A 21286-nucleotide genomic window follows, 5' to 3' on the forward strand; every position below is an offset into this window, starting at 1 on the left:
CACGATCACAATTGTTGCACTCTGATGGATAAAAAGCTTTTTTTGGTGAATTCATATCTCCAGTCATTGTAGATGCGCACGACGTTCAAATAAAGACGCTGGTGTAAGATTGGCACCATGCTGTTTTTATTGCTAAATTTCTTATACAGATTTTTTAATTTTTTTTTTAATTATACAAAATCAAGAGGTTTATCTTCGCATGCTTAGCGCATCTGTAGTGCATAGATTTAACCACATATACTGTACAATCCATCCTGTGATGATAAACAAAAAAAATAATATTGTGGAGAAGAAAATAATATTCACCCTGGACATGGATTTCAGTTGGAAATAATATTTGAACCGTATTAAACTAACAATAGGTTGCAAACTGAGTGTGTGTGTGTGTGTATACGGTCCACTAAACTTGAATTTGCTTTAACTTCGAACAAGAAGCCTGTTCCAATCAAGCCTGTGATGTTTGATTAATCAGGGGCTACTCAAATATCACTCATCATGTCAAGGGTTGTACAGATAATACAGCAACTTTCCACTCCTGACTATTTGGGGGGGGAAAATAATAAAAATAAACGTTACATACAGAAAGGGTTATAATAAAGCGATTGAGATGATTATGTATTTGTATCGAACGTTTTTTTTTAACTTAAGGGAAAATCAGACATCAGTCCACTAGCTTGACTTCACATTCTTAACGTTTTGCATTATATATATTTTTTTATCCGAACAAAGCTTAATTATTGCATGCAGCACGACACGTGGTACCCACTTCTACCATGCAGTAGCTAATTTACCCCTCACGTTCCCACAGACAAACACCTACAGGCTCGCAGGCCGACCGATGTTCGGTGTGTGTTTAGTGTGTACTGTAGCGTGTGAAAGAAAGCGTCGTCTCGCTCCGATTCCTTTTTGACTGCACAATCCAGATCTGTGTTCGATGTCATCATCATATCATGTAGCGATAGAAATCATGCAGTGTGCATAAAGTACACTGTTTGTTTGTTTTTTTAACACACGAGGAGCTAGTTTTGGCCCACTGGAAATCCGGTACGCTTCAGTAATAAACATTAATAACGAACACACACCACGGCAAGAAATATGCTACAGGTCATTCCACAAAACGCCGTTTTCTGGCACTAGAGTTTTCATGCATAATAGAATTATTGCTTCTAAATGATGAGGGTCTATCTGTGCCAAAAAAAAAAAACCATGAACCTACGGATTCAGGAAGGTTCGGGGCACATGGAGACACAGCGGTCACGTGGCAAAGGGTGAATTCTGAAGATTTGTTTCAACTCTCCAATTAAAATGACTTTCAGATCGATACGAGACGGATCTGTATAATAAGCTGTGATGATGGCGTAACACAGGCAACGCTCCTTCTCCTGGGACCTTCTGTTCGGAATCATGAAGGAAAAACGACAACAGAGAGTAAACACACTGACCACATGATGCGATGCCAACATTTTTTTTTTTTGGCACGGATCAAACCTCATATGTAACATCTAACATAATGCGCAGTATGGCTTGCATATTTGTCAATGGAATCTAAAAAATAGACTTTGCATTCCAGTGATTGAGGTATTTAACTATCTACATCACCTTATTCTGATCGACTAGAGACGCTAACTACTCGTTAACTAAAATCTAGAATGTCTGCTACGTTAACGCTAGCTAAACTAACCCTCCGGTGCATCCGAAACCGTGTCAGAGTGACGATGCTACCTATAAGCCACTCCAGACTAGAGCGTTTTTAAAAAAATGATTATTCTTGTTATTTTGTTGTTCGTTATTTATTTTGTCCTAACTTACAGCGCCGACGAGCACAGTTTCACCTTAGTTAGCTAGTCGCTAGTCAGGTTGTTCGATGCTAACTAGCAAAATTAACACTAAGAACATAAGATTATATAATGAAAAATAAAAGAGTTGTGATTTGTTGTCTCGAGGCTCTGATTTCAATTTAAACATAGACCCAAAGACTGTTTTTTTTTTTTGTTTCAGGAAAGTGATCTGAAGAAAATGATGAGATCAGGCGACTAAAGATCAAAAGACAACAAACACACACACAAAAAAATGAAATTAAATTCTCCAAAGCTCACTATTCTCAAAGCTACACAGTGGTATTGAGACTAATCACCACCTGCTCAACTATTAGCTAATATGCGTTAAGGTTTATAAACTGGATTTCACTACAACTACTCTGCAAGCATCGAGTCCGCTCATGCATGGCCACATATAACGTTGGCACGACAGATCCCGCTACCGAACAAGCGGATGAAACTATACATCACTTAATGGAAGACATTGGTGATTTTGTTGTTTGTCGCACGAACAACTCGTCACTTGTTTGTACAATATACACATTTATCTCGAAACAGGACCCAAAAAAAAAAAGACAAAAAAAACAAAACAAAAAAAAACAGACGTATTGCACATATCCCCCGTCCGTAGACGCCATTTACGCTCAAAACGCACGGATTTGCTTTCCTAAAAGCACTGTAATGTTAAAAGGTCATGGCTGATGGAAAGAGAGAGAGAGAGTGTTCAATGTGATGTTTGCTCTTCCATTTTAACAATCGTGTTACAATGCTTTTAGGAAATATTTATTTAATTCAACCCATCGTCACTACAGGTCAAACACGGCAAGGATCACACACACACACACACACACACACAAACTTACTTCCTCGGGAAAAAAGTAAATGTAATAAACCTAAATAAATGTGTGGGATTTAACTATTCCATCTTATGACTTAAATCCATTTCCATGCAGGTTAATAATCTGTTAATAAGCTGACTTGGTGTTCAGTTATCCAAATAAACATTTACATTTCTTCTGCAGTTATAACCTTTTTGAACGATTACATTAGAAGATGACGTTACAGCTATGAACCGTTTGTGCATTTTATGTAATTTTCCACAAACTCAGATAGCGAATCTCACTCTTCTTCTTGCCATCCGTTTAATCATCACACCTAGAGTATGTTTCGATGAGACAGGCTCGTTTAAAGCTCGTTAATAGGACAGGATTAAAAAGCTGTGTGAAACCGTTTACTGTCTACTGAGAAGAGTGGATACAGTTTGAGTTAAAAATAGGAATCAAGTAAACAATTCATCATATTAAAATGGGGGAAACTAGCTCAAAACTCGGATGAAGAAAGAGGAAATAAAAGCAGCCCGGACTACGCCGCCGAGGTCATCCTGGATAAATGAATGGACGGATGAAGCATTAAATGCTACCCAGGTGCAGTGCTGAGCAGATCTAAAGGACTTGGGCGCAGGACAGGCTTCATCCTGCTGCTGAACCACTTCTCATCTGCAGAAAGAGGAATAACAATACAAGCTGAAAGGACATAAAACTGTGTGATGAATCAAACGAAGATATTCTGTGCTCCAACTCACCTGGCGCAGCTTTCTCTGGAGTCTTATACTCATGCATGGTCAAATTTTTATCTTAGAAGTCAGCAGGATGAGGTCTAAAGAGAGAAAATTGTCAAAATCACAGAAACACACACACACACACACACCAAAACTTTTCTAAACAGGGGTATTAAATTCTGGATTCTGATTGGTCAGAGGGTTTACATTAGTTTTGACATTAGGGCTGCTGCTTATGTTAATGTATAAAAATCATGGAACATGTCACTGCTTTCAGGGTGAGGAAACATTGTGTAAAAATGTGAAGCTAACATTCCTTCAGACCTTCAGCAAGACTGTGGGTTCAAATCCCAAATCTGCCTGTAAGGCTTTGAGGGACGCATGAAGGCGAGTGTGATCAGAAGGTTGTGGGTTCAAATCCCCAAATCTGCCTGTAATGCTTTGAGGGACGCATGAAGGCGCGAGTGATCAGTATGTTGTGGGTTCAAATCTTAAATATGCCTGTAAGGCTTTGAGGGACGCATGAAGGCGCGAGTGATCATAAGGTTGTGGGTTCAAATTCCAAATCTGCCTGTAAGGCTTTGAGGGACGCATAAAGGCGCACGTGATCATAAGGTTGTGGGTTTAAATCCCAGAACCTTAAACCGTGCTATCTGACCTGAGATGTCCTTGAAAATATAAAGAAAACAATTTCTCCGTGTCTTTAGTGCACATTAGTAAATTATTTATCTGTACAGAAATGACGTAGTCTGCAGGAATGTATCAGTAGAGTTTAATGAATGTGTAAATAAAGAATACATGCGGTAATTAACACACAGGCGCATAAACAAAGAGCGTGCAGTCAATAAAACGGATTAAAGCATCATACCGAAGGTCTTCTTCACTAGTTTATCAGAGTAATGATGAAAGACATGAATTAAAGTCCATTTCTGCGCGGTTCATGACCAGGTTGTTTCTCTGTATCCCGGCCTGCTGTCCCTCTCGGACAGACAACAGCTACGCCATTTCACATCCTGATTGTTACTAAACTCCACTTCCGGAATGACCTTCAGTGTGAGGCTGCTGCGCGCTGATTGGACAGACGGTACATCACTCAATCGTTAAGGCCCGCTTCTTAGAATCCGCAATAGAAGAAGCCACGCCCACATTCCGTTATACTCAAAAGATATTTTAAAACAATAACAATCTTTCTTTCTTTCTTTCTTTCTTTCTTTCTTTCTTTCTTTCTTTCTTTGGTTGTATGATTGTTTGTTATTATTATTATTATTATTATTATTATTAATAATAATAATAATAATAATAATAATAATAATAATATTACTTTTAGTACACGTGGTACTTTCAGAGTGCTGACTATCTAATAGTAAAAATAAATGTAAAGTTTTAGATTAGACACCGCTATGGACAAGTAAATGGCAAAATGTTATATATATTTTTAATCCTTTTTTTTTTTTTTAAAGATTTAATACTTTAAAATTTCTTTAAGGATTCTGCACTTTCTCTCTCCTGCAACACCAGTAAAGGATTATAGTAAAGGATTTGTGTTCACTGCTAGAAAGAAAATTATTTTTTTTGGGTTTTTTTTTCAGAGAAAGGAGAACTTTAACTATCCAAAGAGCTCTTAAACAGCCATTTTTTATCTATTTTTATTTTTAATAGGTTTACACAGGCTTTTAAAAAATTATTTGTAGAATTTTATCCGCCACAAAACCCTACTCATAAATCCTCCAGAAATCACAGGCCAGCACTTTATCAACACATCAGCAGTCGTCTGATCATTTTAATCCCGATGTATGTACATGATTCTTAATGCAGATGTGTACAATTACACACCTGAAAACTGCTGCTGTATTGAGTCTTTTATCATTCATATCAGTGACCCTCCTCAGGTAATAAACACATCATAATGGGTGCTTATCGGAAACAATGTAATTATGAATGGTGTTTTCAGGTTGTTGTGAATCCCCCCACCACCACGTGTTTTGCTATGCTCCTTTAACGTGCACACGCCCACACCTCCCTCTCACCTACTCCTCCGTGCGCGCGCTTTACTATGCTCCTTTAACGTGTACACGCCCACACCTCCCTCCTTCTCCGTCGTGCAAGCGCTTTGCTATGCTCCTTTAACGTGCACCCGCCCAAACCTCCCTCCTTCTCCTCCTCCGTGCACGCGCTTTACTATGCTCCTTTAACGTGCACACGCCCACACCTCCCTCCTCCGTGCACGCGCTTTTTTCCGCGCCCCCGCGTTCAGCCTCAACATGCACATCAACACCAACATGAACGTGTTCAGCAACAAAGAACCGCTTAGCGAGTGTAATTAACAAACAAACAGCACCATATAAGGAATAAACTCTAATCTTTCGGTAAGATCTTTGTTGCGGCTTTGTTTTTAATTGTTTTTTTTCCATAATTGTTTAAATTGAAAGCCTGCACATATCAGGCCGCGATTGTTTGTAGCTTTTCATATAACGGATGAAAACAGATGAAAAAAAGAAAATATTGCACGTTTTTATTCATCAGTCCTGCACTACAAACACGGGCACTTTGAGTTTACTTCCGCATTAGAAACTTGGCATCAGTCCTGCACACTGAAGCTCTGCATGCTAATCATGCTAACCATGCTAACAACAACAACATCAACCTTTCCCGCTGTGATCCGGATTTAAAGAGTTTCTCTGGGCTTCCCGTGTGCTGTAGGGACAAAAACATGTAAATATACCGAAGTGCTTCACAAGACCAGGAGCACCATCGATTTGCTCACTTACAGAGTTAGCCACTTAGCCAGCTAGCATTGATTAGCATTGTCATGTTATGGGGAAATTCATAGTGTCCACAGGTCTCATATAGTTTACTGTATGTTATAGTTTAGCTTTTACAGGTGTGTTATCAGCAGAAGGGCTTAGTAGGACTGCTGCGGTCTGGTTTGAGAAATCACAAAAACGTCTAACAGTATAATCCATAAAAAACATGTCCAGTTATTCAGACACTTCAATAGACGCTCAAATAATTGATAAAAGTCACCAGACGATGTCATCCGAATAATTGTTGAATCATGTTCTTTGTTTTTTTATTTTTATACCTGCATATAGACATCTATTTTAAAACAGAGTGTTCAAATGTAGTTTGGGGACAAAACAATAAAGGCTTACATGAGTATATCAGTTACAGTAATGACATAAACTGTGATGTAATGTTAAAACACATCATTTTCTTTCTTCGTACAAAATTCTTTTTTGTCTATTCAATCACGGTTCCGCTCCTGTTACCAGTACTCGTACACCTGAACTCGTGCACCAGAACTCGCGCACCAGCACTCGTACACCTGAACTCGTACACCAGTACTCGTACACCCAAACTCGCACACCAGAACTCGTGCACCAGAACTCGTACACCAGTACTCGTGCACCTGAACTCGTGCACCTGAACTCGTACACCTGAACTCGTGCACCTGAACTCGTGCACCTGAACTCGTGCACCTGAACTCGTGCACCAGTACTCGTGCACCAGTACTCGTGCACCAGTACTCGTGCACCTGAACTCGTACACCTGAAATCGTACACCTGAACTCGTACACCTGAACTCGTACACCAGTACTCGTACACCAGAACTCGTGCACCAGTACTCGACTGATTTAGATACTCGATACTGATTTAGTTTAGCTGTGTAATTAAGCTCAGTATTTACTGCTCTGTGTCAGTTATAAAGCATGCAGTCAGTCTGCGTTCTGAAACTTTACATAAGCTGGTCTTGGGTGGCAGGTACTGGCATGTTATTAGTGTCACGTACATGTTTGTCGGTTCCGTCTGAAAACATCAGCAAGAGTCGAGGAACATATGTGAAATATTATATAAATTCATTCATTCATTCATTCATAGTTGAATGTAGTCATTTGTAGTTCATGCTTATCCGGATATTATATAAATGAGCACGCTAAAATCAACTTGAGCACAAAAAGAAAGATTATTGTACTGAATTATTACAGCTGTGTTTAGCGTTGAAACTTAACTCGGTTCGTGTTGACTAGTTTCAGTCAGGGTACATTTAACAACAACAACAAAAACAAAATTTACTTATTTGTATTTATTCAGAATATGATGATGTAAGCCATTATTTAGGTTTGGTAATATTATTTTTTTTTGTTTATGTTGGTGTGAGATGATGATGATGATGATGATGATGATGTGCTTTATTTTGTTCCAGTTCACACCTGAGAAACAAACAGCGAGAGAGAGAGAAAGACGGTCGGAGTGTGTGGAATGGCAGGAGGAAGAAGAGGAGCGAGCCGGACGACGTACTGTCGTTCTCCGCTGGGCAACGAGACAGGATATGTGAACAATGGCAACCACTCCACCAGCTCATCTGTGACAGGGGTGAGGTCACGGACCAGGTGAGATCCTCTAGTGTTTCGGCATTACTTTATGTCAGCATCATTTTATGATTACATTGTGTAAAAATGCTTTGTGTGTGTATTTTGGCCGGCAGGAACAGTTCAGGAACGGGGATTGCCAGCCCCCCTCTCGCTCCACAGACGGTGGTCCCGCTGAAGCACTGCAAGATCCCTGAACTATCGGTGGACCGCAATGTGATGTTTGAGCTGCACCTTCTTTTCTGCCACCTTGTCGCACTCTTTGTGCACTATGTCAACATCTACAAGACGGTGTGGTGGTACCCGCCCTCACACCCTCCTTCACACACATCACTGGTGAGTCTTTCCACTCAGACAAAGGGGCATTGCCTCTGAATCCATCAGAGGAGGCGTGGCCTCTGGGCATGTCACGCTTGTAATAGTGTCTGTTAGATTATCTCCACAGCTCTAACGCTAGACATGATTTTTTTTTTCCCTTCCACAGAATTTCCACCTGATCGACTATAACATGTTGGTGTTCACCGTCATCGTGTTGTCACGCCGGCTCATCGCGGCCATCGTTAAAGAGGTAACGAACAGCTCATGAAGTGTTAATAAATGCAGCGCTTATAAACGAGGTCAGTGACGGATTAGCAGATTTATAGCGTCTCATCTTCATTCAAAGCAGCTTTGCAAATCGAGCCATCAGTTGTCAAGTTACTGACAAATGAGAGACAAATTCTGTCTTCGGTCTCACTTTCATTTCACTGACTTTCCGTTACTCAAATCAATCCCTCACTCAATCATCTACATGTCTTCTTATCCTCATTCGTTTACTTTTCCTCTCCCTCTCTGCAGGCGTCTCAGAGTGGGAAGTTTCCTCACTCCGTCATCCTGGTTACAGCTCGCTTTGCTGTTCTGACGCTCACCGGCTGGACTCTGTGTCGTTCGCTCATCCACCTCTTCAGGACATATTCTGTGCTCAGCCTCCTGTTCCTCTGCTACCCGTGAGTGCGCTCAATACACATCCTGTTATTACAAGACTATTACACAGCTATTGCATCAACACACACACACACACACACACACACACACACATGCTTGGTACTGTTTGACACTGTATATTGCCCTTTAAAAAGACAAAAACTCATACTATTGTGTCATCATCATCATGATCATCATCATCCTCTCTCTATCCTTCTTTCTCTCTCTCCTCCAGTTTCGGGATGTATATCCCCATCCTGAGAACGAGCAGTGATGTGCGTCTCACCCCCATCGCCTCTGTCGGCTCCAGAGACGGGGGGGCGGGCGTGGGCGTATCTGGGGGGCGGGACTACCTTTCTGTTCTAAAGGAGACGTGGAAGCAGCACACAAGCCAGTTGTACAGCATCCAGCCCATGCCCACACACGCTTGCTGCCTCTCTCCTGACCTCATTCGCAAAGAGGTCGAGTTTCTCAAGATGGACTTCAACAAGAGGATGAAGGAGGTGCTGGTCAGCTCCATGCTCAGCGCGTACTACGTCGCCTTCGTGCCCGTCTGGTTCGTCAAGGTGCGATTGCTGGGATTCAGACAGGTTTTGATTAAAGTGTCAGTATGTCCTGTGACATACAGATAGAAATGTGCACAGTTTTAATCCATCACACGCACATTATCGAAAACTGTTAAATGATAAGTAGATGGCTGTTTACATGAGTGGATAAGCAGATGGATGGATGGATGGATTGACATGTGGTTTGAAAGGTGGAACTGGGATAGATATTTGGATGTGTGGATGAATTAGGTGATTTAGGTGAATGGATGGATGCATAATTGCATGAATATATCAGTAGGACCGATGGATGGATGACTGGAAGGATGGATGGTTCCTTGGGTGGGTATACAGAGAGTTCCGTGGAAGGATGGATAACTGAATCTAAAGTGTTACTTGGTTATGTGAAGGGAGGTGTGGATGCATAAGTCAGCAGGATGGATGGATGGATAGATAGATGGAGAGTCTGTCAGGTAGGCTCTTGTATAGATGGTAAGAGGTTCCAGTTACCCCCCCACCACCACCACCACTGCTATACCATCCTCTCTGTGTGTTTGTGTGTGTGTGTTGTAGAGCACGCAGTATGTGGATAAGCGCTGGTCATGTGAGCTCTTCATCCTCGTATTCGTGAGCACCTCGGTGATCCTGATGCGCCACCTGCTGCCCCCCCGCTACTGCGATCTGCTGCACAAAGCCGCCGCCCACCTGGGCTGCTGGCACAAAGTGGACCCCTCACTGTGCTCCAATGCCCTGCAGCACACGTATGTCTCACCCAGGGGTCACTTGGGGATCGGAATGTAGACATGGGACCTGTCTCTCGATGAGCAGTTTTGTGTCCTGCTGCATCATAACGTGTTGTTAAACCTTTTATGGGAAACATACACTTGTGTCTGTGTGCTTTCAGGTGGACAGAAGAGTTCATGTGGCCACAGGGGGTGTTGGTGAAACACAATAAAAACGTGTATAAGGCCATGGGCCATTATAACGTAGCAGTGCCTTCGGAAGTCTCACATTATCGCTTCTATGTAAGGCTGCACACACACACACACACACACACACACACACACACGTTACGTCTGTTGTAGTTTTTAAAACCAGTTCCTTCAAAACTCTCCACACTTCCCCGTCTCTCTCTCTCTCTCTCTCTCTCTCTCTCTCTCTCTCTCTCTCTCTCTGTCTCTCGTTTTCTCTCTCTCAGTTTTTCTTCAACAGGCCTCTTCGAATATTAAACATCCTCATCATCTTGGAAGGAGCGATGATCTTCTACCAGCTCTACTCGTTGATATGTTCGGAAAAGTGGTACCAGACGATATCGTTAGCACTGATCCTCTTCAGTAACTACTACGCCTTCTTCAAGCTGCTCAGAGACAGAATCGTGTTGGGAAAAGCCTACTCGTACTCCACCTCGTCAGACCACAAAGTCAGCTAGACGCTCGGACCTTCCTGCCCAGCTCGGTGTCGGAGAACAGAATGAAAAAAAAAGCATGCACCAGAGCTTTTTATTTTTTCTAGAACTTTTTTTTTCTCACTCTGTTTATGTCCCGAGCTGCCGTTGATTGATTAAAAAAAGAAAATATTTTTGTATTTCTTCACTGGTCTGGATTTCTGATTTCTGTGCTGTTTCTGTTAACAATTAACCCCGATTTTAATAACACACATAACGATAAAGAGGTGACGCTGTACGACAGATCCGGTGTAAGATTCTGGACACTCCAGGTTTGCACAAAGTCTCCCATCATCTCTGTTCACAACCGCATCCAGTCCCACACGGTCGATGTCTCTCACGGAAACCTACTGTATGTAAGCTTGCGCGTGCATGTTGATGCGCTTAGAAAATGCACTGCGGTCTCTTTAAGAGCGAAAGCGCGCTCCCGCGGTGCGACCTTTTCCTTTTTATTGTTGCTCCGGTGCGGGGAAGAGAAGAGCTGCAGGGAGGAAAACAAACAGTTATCAGCAGCTATTATTTATTTTACTGCTCCTTTGTGACATGGAGCGGAGGGATGTGCAGACCGCAGTGTGAGAGGGTGAGTCAGTGTGAGTGTGTGTCTGTATCTGTGTGTGTGTGTGTGTGTCTGTGTGTGGTGTCAGGCGCTAATCCCGGTCTAAAAAATGGAGGGATGATTTAAAACTAAAACAAAAAAGAAATGAATCGAAGAAGGAAGGAAAAAGTCATAATGTGTACTCAGGGAGATGATTTAGTCTTTAATGTTTATAATACTATGTCATATAACCTTCTAGTGTTTAAGGTGCTGGGCTACCAGTCAGAAGGTTGTGAGTTCGAATCCCACGTCCACCAAGCTGCCACTGTTGGGCCCCTGAGCATGGCCTTTAACCCTCAGTTGTATTTGTAAAAGAGAGATAATGTAAGTGGATAAGAGAGTCTGTGTAATGCTGGAGATGTAAATAAAAGGGTGCATTTATATAATATAGCACATTTGTATAGAAACACAACATAATGATCTCCTTTCACTTCTCCTAATTTCGGCTTTACCGATTCTGGCTTTGGGTCATCACCTTTACCCTTTAAAAAAGTCTCATGTATATATCTAACTTCTATGTGTGTATTCAGTACCGAGATGATTCCCTGCTCCATTGTTTTAGCTCCGTATTAGTAACCACGATTTTATATCATCCGTCTCAGTATGAGAAGAACAGATCCTCAAATGATGTGATGACGGATTGAGTTATCGTACAGACGTGATGTCCGCTTCATCGTCACTGCGTCTTCTTTTCCGCTCGCACACCTGCTGTATCCTCAGAAGGACGTGTGTTTCTGACGGATGGACATCAGACACTCTGTAGTCCCACGGAGACCTGAAGAGTCTAAAAATACTGCACATTGTGACCCTGTGATGAGATCCGGGCATTAAAAATAGGACGACGTGGAGCAGAACAAGTTCAGGCGTGCCTCTGAGCAAGTAAATAAAAGCCGGTCGTCTTTTCGTCGTTTAGCCTTTCCGTGATGAAATATGGACGTGCGCCGATAATAGTTTAATAGCCTGCATGACAGAGGTGCTACGTAGCTTTGCTTCATGTTGGAAATGTCTATATTAAAAATAAATGTAAAATATTACATTAACGTGCGAGTCGATTGTTAGTAATCAATAGAAGAGCTTGGCCCAGCGTGGGTGAGTTTAGTGCTCTAAAGGAGGACGTGTTGTGATGTGCACGAAGAGAGCTTAGGCAAAGTACACCATGGAAATCGATCTAACCTGAAATCATTGAAGAAAATAGCAGTCTATAGTTACAAAGTCTGGACGAGCATTAGGGACGATTCCCAGCAGAATGGATTACGTCCGGTTATACAAGATGTCTGCCTTCATGCTGTTCCACTTTTTGACTACATTGAGAAGATTAGTACACGTTTTGTCCCAAACCAGATGTTTGACATGTTTAGGGATGTGGTAGCTCAGTGGTTAAGGTGTTCGGCTACTGATCGGAAGGTCATGGGTTCGAACCACCAAGCTCCCACTGCTGGGCCCCTGAGCAAGGCCCTTGACCCAAAGTTGTAAGTCACTCTGGATAAGGGTGTCTGCTAAATGCCATAAATGTTTGAGGTAGATATTTGGGGTGTGGTGCAGTTGACTTGTTAGGGATATTAACTGTAAAAGACATAAACATGACTTGGCTGATCGACAGGGTCGGGGATAGAGGGACGGTTTTATTGTTTACAGAACCATTGCTTTAACTTGTAAAAAGGTCATATAGGAACAATGGGAAATAAAAGGGGGAAATATTCAAATTAAGAATGTACTCTAAGAATTGACTATAGCCATTTAAAAAAAAAGTAAACCTCTTAAACGTGTACCATCGACTGGTCAGTAGAGATGTCAATCAAAAGCAGGACACTGCTCTCACTGTCCCATATATAGTTTAAAATAAGCTTTTAATCTATGAGAGAATTATTTTAGAATAGCAACTGTCTTGTCTCTGATGGAAGGAGTTAGAAGAAATCCCGTCTACACTCGTCTCTCAGTCAGCCGTGCTGGAAAAACAGTCTGAAAAATGGAGGACAAGAGGAAGAAAAGAAGTCCCAAAGTGTCTCTCCCTCAACCGCCTCCTCCGCCGGTGAACCCACGCAAACTCTCTGTCCTCCCTGCCAGCAAGAGCGCCACCTTCTGTCTGGGTCTCCCACAGCCGCCATCCCCCAAACCCCGGGGCAAGTACAAGAGATCTGTAGGAGCCATGGGGACAACCAAAGAAGTGCTCACTGTGCCCGTGCTGCCTCCCAGAGCCACCAGGTTTGTACACCAAATCCACTGCTGCAGTGAAATTTCTTTTCACCTCTGATCCTGTGATTTCACGTAATAACACCGAACTCTGATTTACGCTGTGATTGTTGGAGACAGTCGGCCTCACCGAGAGAAACCCAGAGCGCCTCAGCCGGCCGGCCCGAGTCGGGTCGCCCCGTCCTCCTCTCCTCTGCAGCACTCCTTCCTCACTGACGTGTCGGACGTGAGAGAGATGGAGGGAGGACTCCTCAACCTGCTTAACGACTTTCACTCAGGAAAACTGCAGGCTTTCGGTGAAACACACACACACACACACACACACACACACACACACACACACACACACACACACACACACACACAGTTACAATGAGTGTGTGAACATCTGCACTTTTACTAAAGCACATTTATTCCTTTGCTCAGGAGTGTCTGTGTGTATTGTTCACAGAGGAAGCATATTTGCATGTGTGTGAATTCGTGTACGTGCTCTTTCTCTCGCTTTCTCTGTCCCTTCAGGAAAGGTGTGTTCGTTTGAGCAGCTCGAGCACGTTCGGGAGATGCAGGAGAAGCTGGCTCGGCTTCACTTCAGCCTGGACAGCCATGTTGAGGAGCTCTCGGAGGACCAGAGGAAAAGTGCTTCAGACTGCAACCTGGAGCACCTGCTCTCAAATGTAACACACACGCATACACACACACATACACACACCTGTGACACAGCACCAACAAGAACTACCTTTCTGCTCTAACCGACTGCATTTGCATACATTTACTTTCAGCCAGCTCAGCGCGAGTGTGTGTAAAAGTCCAGACGAAGAGTTTAATTTTATTATATTTTGCTAATGAAAGCAACACAAGTTATAAAAAAGTAACACAAGGACGATAGTTCAGCATTCTTTAACATGCATGTAGAAATCGCCACACACACACATTCACACACACACACACTCACACACACACACACACAAAATTCATCACTTCAGGTCTTGTGTGGCTTTGTATTATTGTGGAAATGTGTAATGTGTAATCTGTATTTCAACCTTTTTAATACACACACACACATACACACACACACACACACACACACACACACACACACACACATACACACATACACACACACATACACACACACACACACACACACTGTCCCCATCACTTAAAATTAAAATTTCCTCTGTAACCTTCAGTGTATTCTCATCAAGCACCTCTTTCTTTCATTTTAACTATTTCTCTCTCTCTCTCTCTCTCTCTCTCTCTCTCTCTCTCTCTCTCTCTTTTTAACTCTCTCTCTCTCTCTCTGTCTCTTTCTTTCTTTCTCTTTCTCTTTTTAACTATCTCTCTCTCTCTCTTTCTCTCTCTCTTTTTAACTATCTCTCTCTCTCTGTCTCTCTCTCTCTCTCTCTTTTTAACCATCTCTCTCTTTCTCTGTGTGTCTCTCTCTCTCTCTCTTTTTAACTCTCTCTCTCTGTCTCTCTCTCTCGCTCTTTCTCTCTCTTTTTAACTCTCTCTCTCTCTCTCTCTCTCTCTCTCTCTCTCTCTCTCTCTCTCTCTCTCTCTCTCTCTCTCTCTCTCTCTCTCACACAGCTGGAAGATCTCAGCAGTTCCATGTATCCTTTCTCGTCAATCTAAATGTTTCGAAGATCTCAGCCGGATCCCTGCCGTGTGATCCGAACCTTCTCCAAGACTTTTTTCTCTTTTCCAGGAGGTCATAAAGCACTTTCAGCTTTTGACCACAGACATGAAAGCTTTGATGCATTGTGTTGTAACGTAGTTTGAAATATGAGCTACCGACTTTATGAGGATCCTTAATGCATTTTCTCCAGACAGAAGCTTCACCTGGCAGAGAATCAGGACTTACCCAAGGCCTCTGATTCCTGAGCTCAAGATCAGCACAAAAACAATCTGCTCCCATCCTGGAGCTGCTGATATTCACTATGCCTCGATCAGCTAAGCTTAAAAAGCGGTGGAGAAGCTGAACGCTAAACAAGAAGCTTCAATGGCACCGAACACAAAACCTGATAGCAGCTCTTCTTTTTTTCTTTTCTTCTTCTTCTCTCTTTTTTTTTTTTATTCCACAAACTCCCTCTGCTTTGTGCTTTGCCCACAGCACTGTGAATTCTGAATATCTGCTGTGTTTTGGTTTTTAAGGTACTTTAAATTCCCAGAAGGTTACTGGTTACGTGTTGTTGTGTGCAAATGGTAAATAATTTGATGCAGAACGACATGATGAGATGGCGCAACTTTTTAAAACCGTTGTAAATAGATTTGCATGAATTTGGAGTGAAATTCAACCTCTGAGGCGCTTCGGTATGTCGCGATTACACACTTCTGTCGATGTTTGTTTATCTGAACCGTTAATGTTTAAGTGTAATGTGTCTTGAGGCATTGATGAAATCTGTAATCGGACCATTGGCTTACATTTGGGTTCATGTATTCATTCCTCAAGTGAGACAGGATCCAGTAGAAGCACACAGCTTTCGACTACAGCGTTGTCATTTGAACTCACAGCCTTCTGGTGACTAGCACAGAGCCTCACCTGCTCGGTTAGCACAGCTAAGTTTTACTTTGTGCTTCATCTTAACCACTCGCTAGAGATACTCTCAGGAATTGAGGTGGTGCCTCGTCTCTTTGTAGCACAAACGAGAATTTTATTGTAAGAAATGGACTTAAAGACTTAAACGGTTCAGCCCATAGTTTAAAAAGTATATTGCACTATTAGCGATATTACTACATGACACCAAACCAACGTAAACCTGTTTGGTGCCTGAAGTATTCTAGTCAGGTTTCTCCTCTTAGCTAGCACTATACATTTGGCTCGGTCATATATCACACGGTTTATATCACATCGATAATCGAGGAACGTGAACGTTTACAGAGTAGCTGAATGCTGCAGACATCCGTCTTGGAGGAACGGAATACATTTTATTTCCATTTGGTATCGCTTGACGCCCAGGCTCCTAACGTTTAGAAACGTAACTTGTAGCAAACGATAAAATAGCATGTATTTACAGGGAAATTTACACATTCTGATCGAGACTTCTATTAAGTTACCTGCATTATCATCATAGATCCCAAACAGCAAGCGTGTCTTGATTGATTTGGGAGAAATGATCAAGGGGAACATTATGTAATTGACCTTTTCTGTTCCTAGAACAATGGTTTAGACCTACAACTTAATTTTAATAGCGTGCAGTAGCTTATCAGTCAGGTTTGGAAAACTAAGCACTATTTTATAAAGAGAACAGAAAATTATTACTGTGAAGAAAAAAAAAAGGGAATTTTCTAAGTGAATTATTTACAGACGTTACTACAGTAGTTTGTTATTCATGTTGAAGTAGAAGTAGAAGTGGCTAGGCTACTAATCTGACTGAATTCTGCGTTAGCCAAGGACACTTCTTGCTGTTTCATTATTCGACAGGGTTAACAGCATCTGGTAAACAAGAGACTCACAACCGTCTGGTCACTAGAACAGAAGTCACTGTCATATTTACACCTTTGTTTTTGATGTCCGTCTTTTGCTAATTAATAAACGGTTATGTTATTCCCATTAAGCCAGATGTATTTTTTTCATCAGTTCACCGTGAAGTAGTTTGCCATTTGAAATGAAATATATAACATTTTATTTATTTCATAGAATAGAATAGAACAATCCTGTCAGGATTGTTGAGGGTTGCTGGATATCAGATTAATTCATTTCTAATTAATAACAATAGTTGTTTTGACATTTTATTATTTTAACACATTGTATAGTTAAAAAAAAAAATTCATTATAACAGATAATGGGGGGCACGATGGCTTAGTGGTAAGCACGTTCGCCTCACACCTCCAGGGTTGGGGGTTCGATTCACGCCTCCGCCTTGTGTGTGTGGAGTTTGCATGTTGTCCCCGTGCCTCGGGGGTTTCCTCCGGGTACTCCGGTTTCCTCCCCCGGTCCAAAGACATGCATGGTAGGTTGATTGGCATCTCTTGAAAATTGTCCGTAGTGTGTGAGTGAATGAGAGTGTGTGTGCCCTGTGATGGGTTGGCACTCCGTCCAGGGTGTATCCTGCCTCGATGCCCGATGACGCCTGAGATAGGCACAGGCTCCCCATGACCCAAGAAGTTCTGATAAAGCGGTAGAAAATGAATGAATGAATAATAGATTATAATACAGTATTTTTAAAAAAAATTGGTTTCAACACAATCGTATGAGGTGAATAGAGATTCCGCTCCGATCCACTAGGGGGTGCAAAAACTACAAGTTTAGAGCGAAGGTGTTTTGTTGCTACGTAACGTCGAATGTCAAATGGCTACAAGCCGCCTACACTAGTGCACTACTTAGGGCAGTCAGTGACGCTTCTGTGAGCTTCAGAATAGTGCACTACGTGTCGAACTGGGCTCTATTTGAAATCGAGCCTCGGTAATCGCTAACAGCAGTATGTCTAGCCATAAGTAAGTATAATGGGTAGAGAAGAATGGATAAATAACGTAATACACTTCCAGGTAGGTTAATAGTTAGCGTGAGGTAAAATAACCCGATTAACTAGTTATTTAACTAGGCATGTTTTAGTTCTGTGTCTATTCACATTATAGCTAGTTAGTTAGCTTGTCCGTTAAGATTAGCTGCGGTGGTGCTAATAAATAATAAGTGTTGGGTTTCAGGCGCGGTGTCGCGGATATCTGCTGAGGAGAGAATTGAGGTGTGTTCAGGCTGAATATGAGGACATAGTGAGGGAACTGGATGGAGGTGTGGAGCACCTGGTGTGGAGAGGGAAGCTCATACCCAAACCTCACTTCAGTGACGCTGTAAGCTGCCTTCATCATGTCACTTAGCTTAGCATCACCTGAGGGGAAAGGAGGCGGGGCTTGTTCTTCTGTCTCTTCTGTCTGTTGTTCTGTCTGTTCTTCTGTCTGTTCTTCTGTCTGTTCTTCTGTATGTTCTGTCTCTTCTGTCTGTTCTGCAGTCTGTTCTTCTGTCTGTTCTGTCTGTTCTTCTGTCTGTTCTGTCTGTTCTTCTGTCTGTTCTGTCTGTTCTTCTGTATGTTCTGTCTCTTCTGTCTGTTCTTCTGTCTCTTCTGTCTGTTCTTCTGTATGTTCTGTCTGTTCTTCTGTATGTTCTGTCTCTTCTGTCTGTTCTGCAGTCTGTTCTTCTGTCTGTTCTGTCTGTTCTTCTGTCTGTTCTGTCTTTTCTTCTGTCTGTTCTGTCTGTTCTTCTGTCTGTTCTGTCTCTTCTGTTTGTTCTTCTGTCTCTTCTGTCTGTTCTTCTGTATGTTCTGTCTCTTCTGTCTGTTCTTCTGTATGTTCTGTCTCTTCTGTCTGTTCTTCTGTATGTTCTGTCTCTTCTGTCTGTTCTTCTGTATGTTCTGTCTCTTCTGTCTGTTCTGCAGTCTGTTCTTCTGTCTGTTCTACAGTCTGCAGTCTGTTCTTCTGTATGTTCTGTCTCTTCTGTCTGTCTCTTCTGTCTGTTCTTCTGTCTGTTCTTCAGTCTGCAGTCTGTTCTTCAGTCTGCAGTCTGTTGTTCTGTCTGTTCTGTCTGTTCTTCAGTCTGCAGTGTTTTTCTGTCTGTTCTTCTGTCTGTTCTTCTATCTGTTCTTCTGTCTGTTCCTCTGTCTGTTCTTATGTCTGTTGTTTAGTCTGTTTTTTCTGTCTGTTTTTCAGTCTGTTCTTCTGTCTGCAGTCTGTTCCTCTGTCTGTTCTTCAGTCTGCAGTCTGTTCCTCTGTCTGTTCCTCTGTCTGTTCTTCTGTCTGTTCTTCAGTCTGTTTTTCTATCTGTTATTTAGTCTGTTCATTAGTCTGTTCTTTAGTCTGTTTTTCAGTCTGTTCTTCAGTCTGCAGTCTGTTCCTCTGTCTGTTCTTCAGTCTGCAGTCTGTTCCTCTGTCTGTTCCTCTGTCTGTTCTTCCTTCTGCCCCTCTGTCTGTTCTTCTGTCTGTTCTTCAGTCTGTTCTTCTGTCTGTTCTTCTCTGTTCTTCTGTCTGTTCTTCTCTGTTCTTCAGTCTGCAGTCTGTTCTTCAGTCTGTTCTTCAGTCTGATTTTCTCTCTGGTTTTTAGTCTGTTTTTCTGTCTGTTTTTCTGTCTCTTCTTCTGTCTCTTCTTCAGTCTGGTGCCAACTGAAGTGGCCAAATATTTACTCTACAACAGCTTAACCAAGACTTGTTTTGTGTCTGCACAAATAAACAAAAGCTTACAGCTGAAAAGCTTACAGGTGTCAGATTAGTGCTGTACAAACATTATAAGAACTACCTTCCTACTTAAAGCGGATTCTTCTTTGGTAACTTTTTTCTGCGTGTCACTCACCGTAATCTCTTTTAATCCTAGTGAGATTAAAGTGGAAAACCAAACAAAGCCCAACGTGCCGCATTTTGAAATCTGTAAAAAATATTTCTAATGTTTCAACTCGTCAGGAGACGGACAGCGACTTTTTCGAATATCCTCGGCCAAAGATCCAGACCCAGGAATGTCCTGAGGAAGTGAAGGTGCCGGATGAAACACCTTGCCTCCACTCACAGGTTCCTGAGAAGGACAAAGAAACCAGTCGTGGTCCAGAGAGAGACTGCATAGACACCAACACACCACCTGAGGGCGATAAAGAGCTAGACGGAGTGACAGAAACGCCTGCTCAGGCTCTGCATTTGAGCAACATCAGCATGAGCAACAGCAAACTGCAGCATGGTTGGTGTTAGTGTTACTGTGCCACTCTTACACACCTCCACTGCAGACTTGTACATTAGCAAATATACTACTATTAACTGTGTGTGTGTGTGTGTGTGTGTGTGTGTGTGCGTGTGTGCGCGTTGTCTCTGGCAGTTCCCCCCATGCACACTCTGCTGAAAGATGTACCACACACTCCTGAATCCCTGAAGCAGCACAGAAACAATCTGGTAATGGAGCTGTTGTGGATCCAACAGGCCATCGCCAGCAGGAAGAAAGTATGTGATGGAGATGATATTTTATTTTTTATAATTTTTAATGTTTGTACGTCTCAAAGCGCTGCATGAGAGAATATTGCTCTCTTCTAAATGTTTTGGGATTGAGGAACGAGTGTCTGGTTACGGACTTACACCGAAAAATCAGTTATATGTCTCATTAAAACTCGGCTGTGCATCATCTCTGTATCAGCGTTTCTGTACCGATCTCTGTAATCTGATCTGCTGTTAGAGTAAATTAATCAACACCTTCTGACCAATCAGAATCCAGAATTCAACAGATTTGTGGTATAAGCTGCGTTGATGTTATTTTAAAATCATTGTACATTGTTTTGTGTTGCTGTGCATCATGCAGTGTGTGTGTGTGTGTGTGTGTGTGTGTGTGTGTGTGTGTGTGTGTATGTGTGTGTGTTTATTTTTAGTACCTGACCCTGAAGCAGAAGATAGAAACATCATAGCCACCGAGGAGCTGGAAATGCCGAAAGAGTGGACACTTGAGTGTTTAGTGGCTTCACAAGTGAAGGTTTAATTGGACATGAACGTGACCTTCTTATTGACCTCCTTCATTATTCTCCTGTCATCTGTTTCTTCCTGCTGGAGATGAGCGAAGCAGGTTATAAAGAACCGAAATGTGTTTTTTTTTTTTTTTTTTTTTTAAATCTCTGAAGATCATCTCTAATAAATGTTATTCATCTCGAACGTGCCTTCGGTGTCATGAAAATTTTAGTCGTCTGGCGGAAGGATGCTTAATATTTTTGTGTGCTGCCTTATGAGAGTGTGTACCGCTTTTTTTTCTCACTCGTTCGGTCCAACAGACTTACGGATGTACGTTGTGTACGCAGTGTGTGTGTCCGACGATTGTGAGAAGTCGCGTTTTTGTTTACGCTCTATGAAATAAT

General features: G+C 42.1%; 4 protein-coding genes and 1 long non-coding RNA gene across 11 annotated transcripts in view; 4 read left to right on the forward strand and 1 right to left on the reverse strand.

Annotated features, from left to right (window-relative positions):
- Window positions 1–104: 104 nt before the first annotated feature.
- Window positions 105–4410, reverse strand: LOC113656375. The gene is made up of 3 exons (XR_003443898.2): window positions 4244–4410; window positions 3400–3473; window positions 105–3313 (listed from the first exon to the last, which is right to left on the reverse strand). It is a non-coding gene; the product is annotated as an uncharacterized LOC113656375 (long non-coding RNA).
- Window positions 4411–5581: 1171 nt separating this feature from the next.
- tmem39b (transmembrane protein 39B) lies at window positions 5582–10836 on the forward strand. 2 transcript variants are annotated; one of them, XM_027168196.2, is made up of 9 exons: window positions 5582–5741; window positions 7579–7765; window positions 7861–8080; window positions 8229–8312; window positions 8582–8730; window positions 8943–9273; window positions 9826–10013; window positions 10157–10277; window positions 10451–10836. In XM_027168196.2, exons 2-9 carry the CDS (start codon window positions 7635–7637, stop codon window positions 10679–10681), a joined length of 1455 nt encoding a protein of 484 aa, XP_027023997.1. In that variant the 5' UTR covers window positions 5582–5741; window positions 7579–7634; the 3' UTR covers window positions 10682–10836. The 2 variants fall into 2 exon arrangements, with proteins under 2 accessions (XP_027023997.1, XP_027024008.1); XM_027168207.2 differs by lacking the exon at window positions 5582–5741 and adding an exon at window positions 5849–6087.
- Window positions 10837–10932: 96 nt separating this feature from the next.
- On the forward strand, window positions 10933–17035 carry ccdc28b (coiled-coil domain containing 28B). 2 transcript variants are annotated; one of them, XM_047812098.1, is made up of 6 exons: window positions 10933–11276; window positions 13229–13493; window positions 13602–13777; window positions 14001–14155; window positions 15069–15091; window positions 15308–17035. In XM_047812098.1, exons 2-6 carry the CDS (start codon window positions 13258–13260, stop codon window positions 15360–15362), a joined length of 645 nt encoding a protein of 214 aa, XP_047668054.1. In that variant the 5' UTR covers window positions 10933–11276; window positions 13229–13257; the 3' UTR covers window positions 15363–17035. The 2 variants fall into 2 exon arrangements, with proteins under 2 accessions (XP_047668054.1, XP_027024021.2); XM_027168220.2 differs by having other exon boundaries at window positions 10942–11276; window positions 13193–13493.
- Window positions 17036–17805: 770 nt separating this feature from the next.
- Window positions 17806–21086, forward strand: iqcc (IQ motif containing C). Of its 2 annotated transcripts, none has more exons than XM_027167706.2 (5): window positions 17806–17966; window positions 18126–18269; window positions 19866–20133; window positions 20269–20390; window positions 20810–21086. In XM_027167706.2, exons 1-5 carry the CDS (start codon window positions 17925–17927, stop codon window positions 20843–20845), a joined length of 612 nt encoding a protein of 203 aa, XP_027023507.2. In that variant the 5' UTR covers window positions 17806–17924; the 3' UTR covers window positions 20846–21086. The 2 variants fall into 2 exon arrangements, with proteins under 2 accessions (XP_027023507.2, XP_027023516.2); XM_027167715.2 differs by having other exon boundaries at window positions 17887–17915; window positions 18113–18269.
- An 11-nt stretch (window positions 21087–21097) lies between these two features.
- The window catches only part of dcdc2b (doublecortin domain containing 2B), a 10914-nt gene continuing 10725 nt past the window's right edge, over window positions 21098–21286 (forward strand). For 2 of the 4 annotated variants that reach the window (XM_027167687.2, XM_047812093.1), the window contains exon 1: window positions 21107–21286. This exon is cut by the window's right edge. The gene's annotated coding sequence lies outside the window, so the exon portion shown is untranslated. The other 2 variants (XM_047812092.1, XM_027167683.2) reach the window with 2 other exon arrangements.

The sequence above is a fragment of the Tachysurus fulvidraco genome, chromosome 4, assembly GCF_022655615.1.
Source record: "Tachysurus fulvidraco isolate hzauxx_2018 chromosome 4, HZAU_PFXX_2.0, whole genome shotgun sequence".
In the NCBI taxonomy this organism is placed as follows: Eukaryota; Metazoa; Chordata; class Actinopteri; order Siluriformes; family Bagridae; genus Tachysurus; species Tachysurus fulvidraco.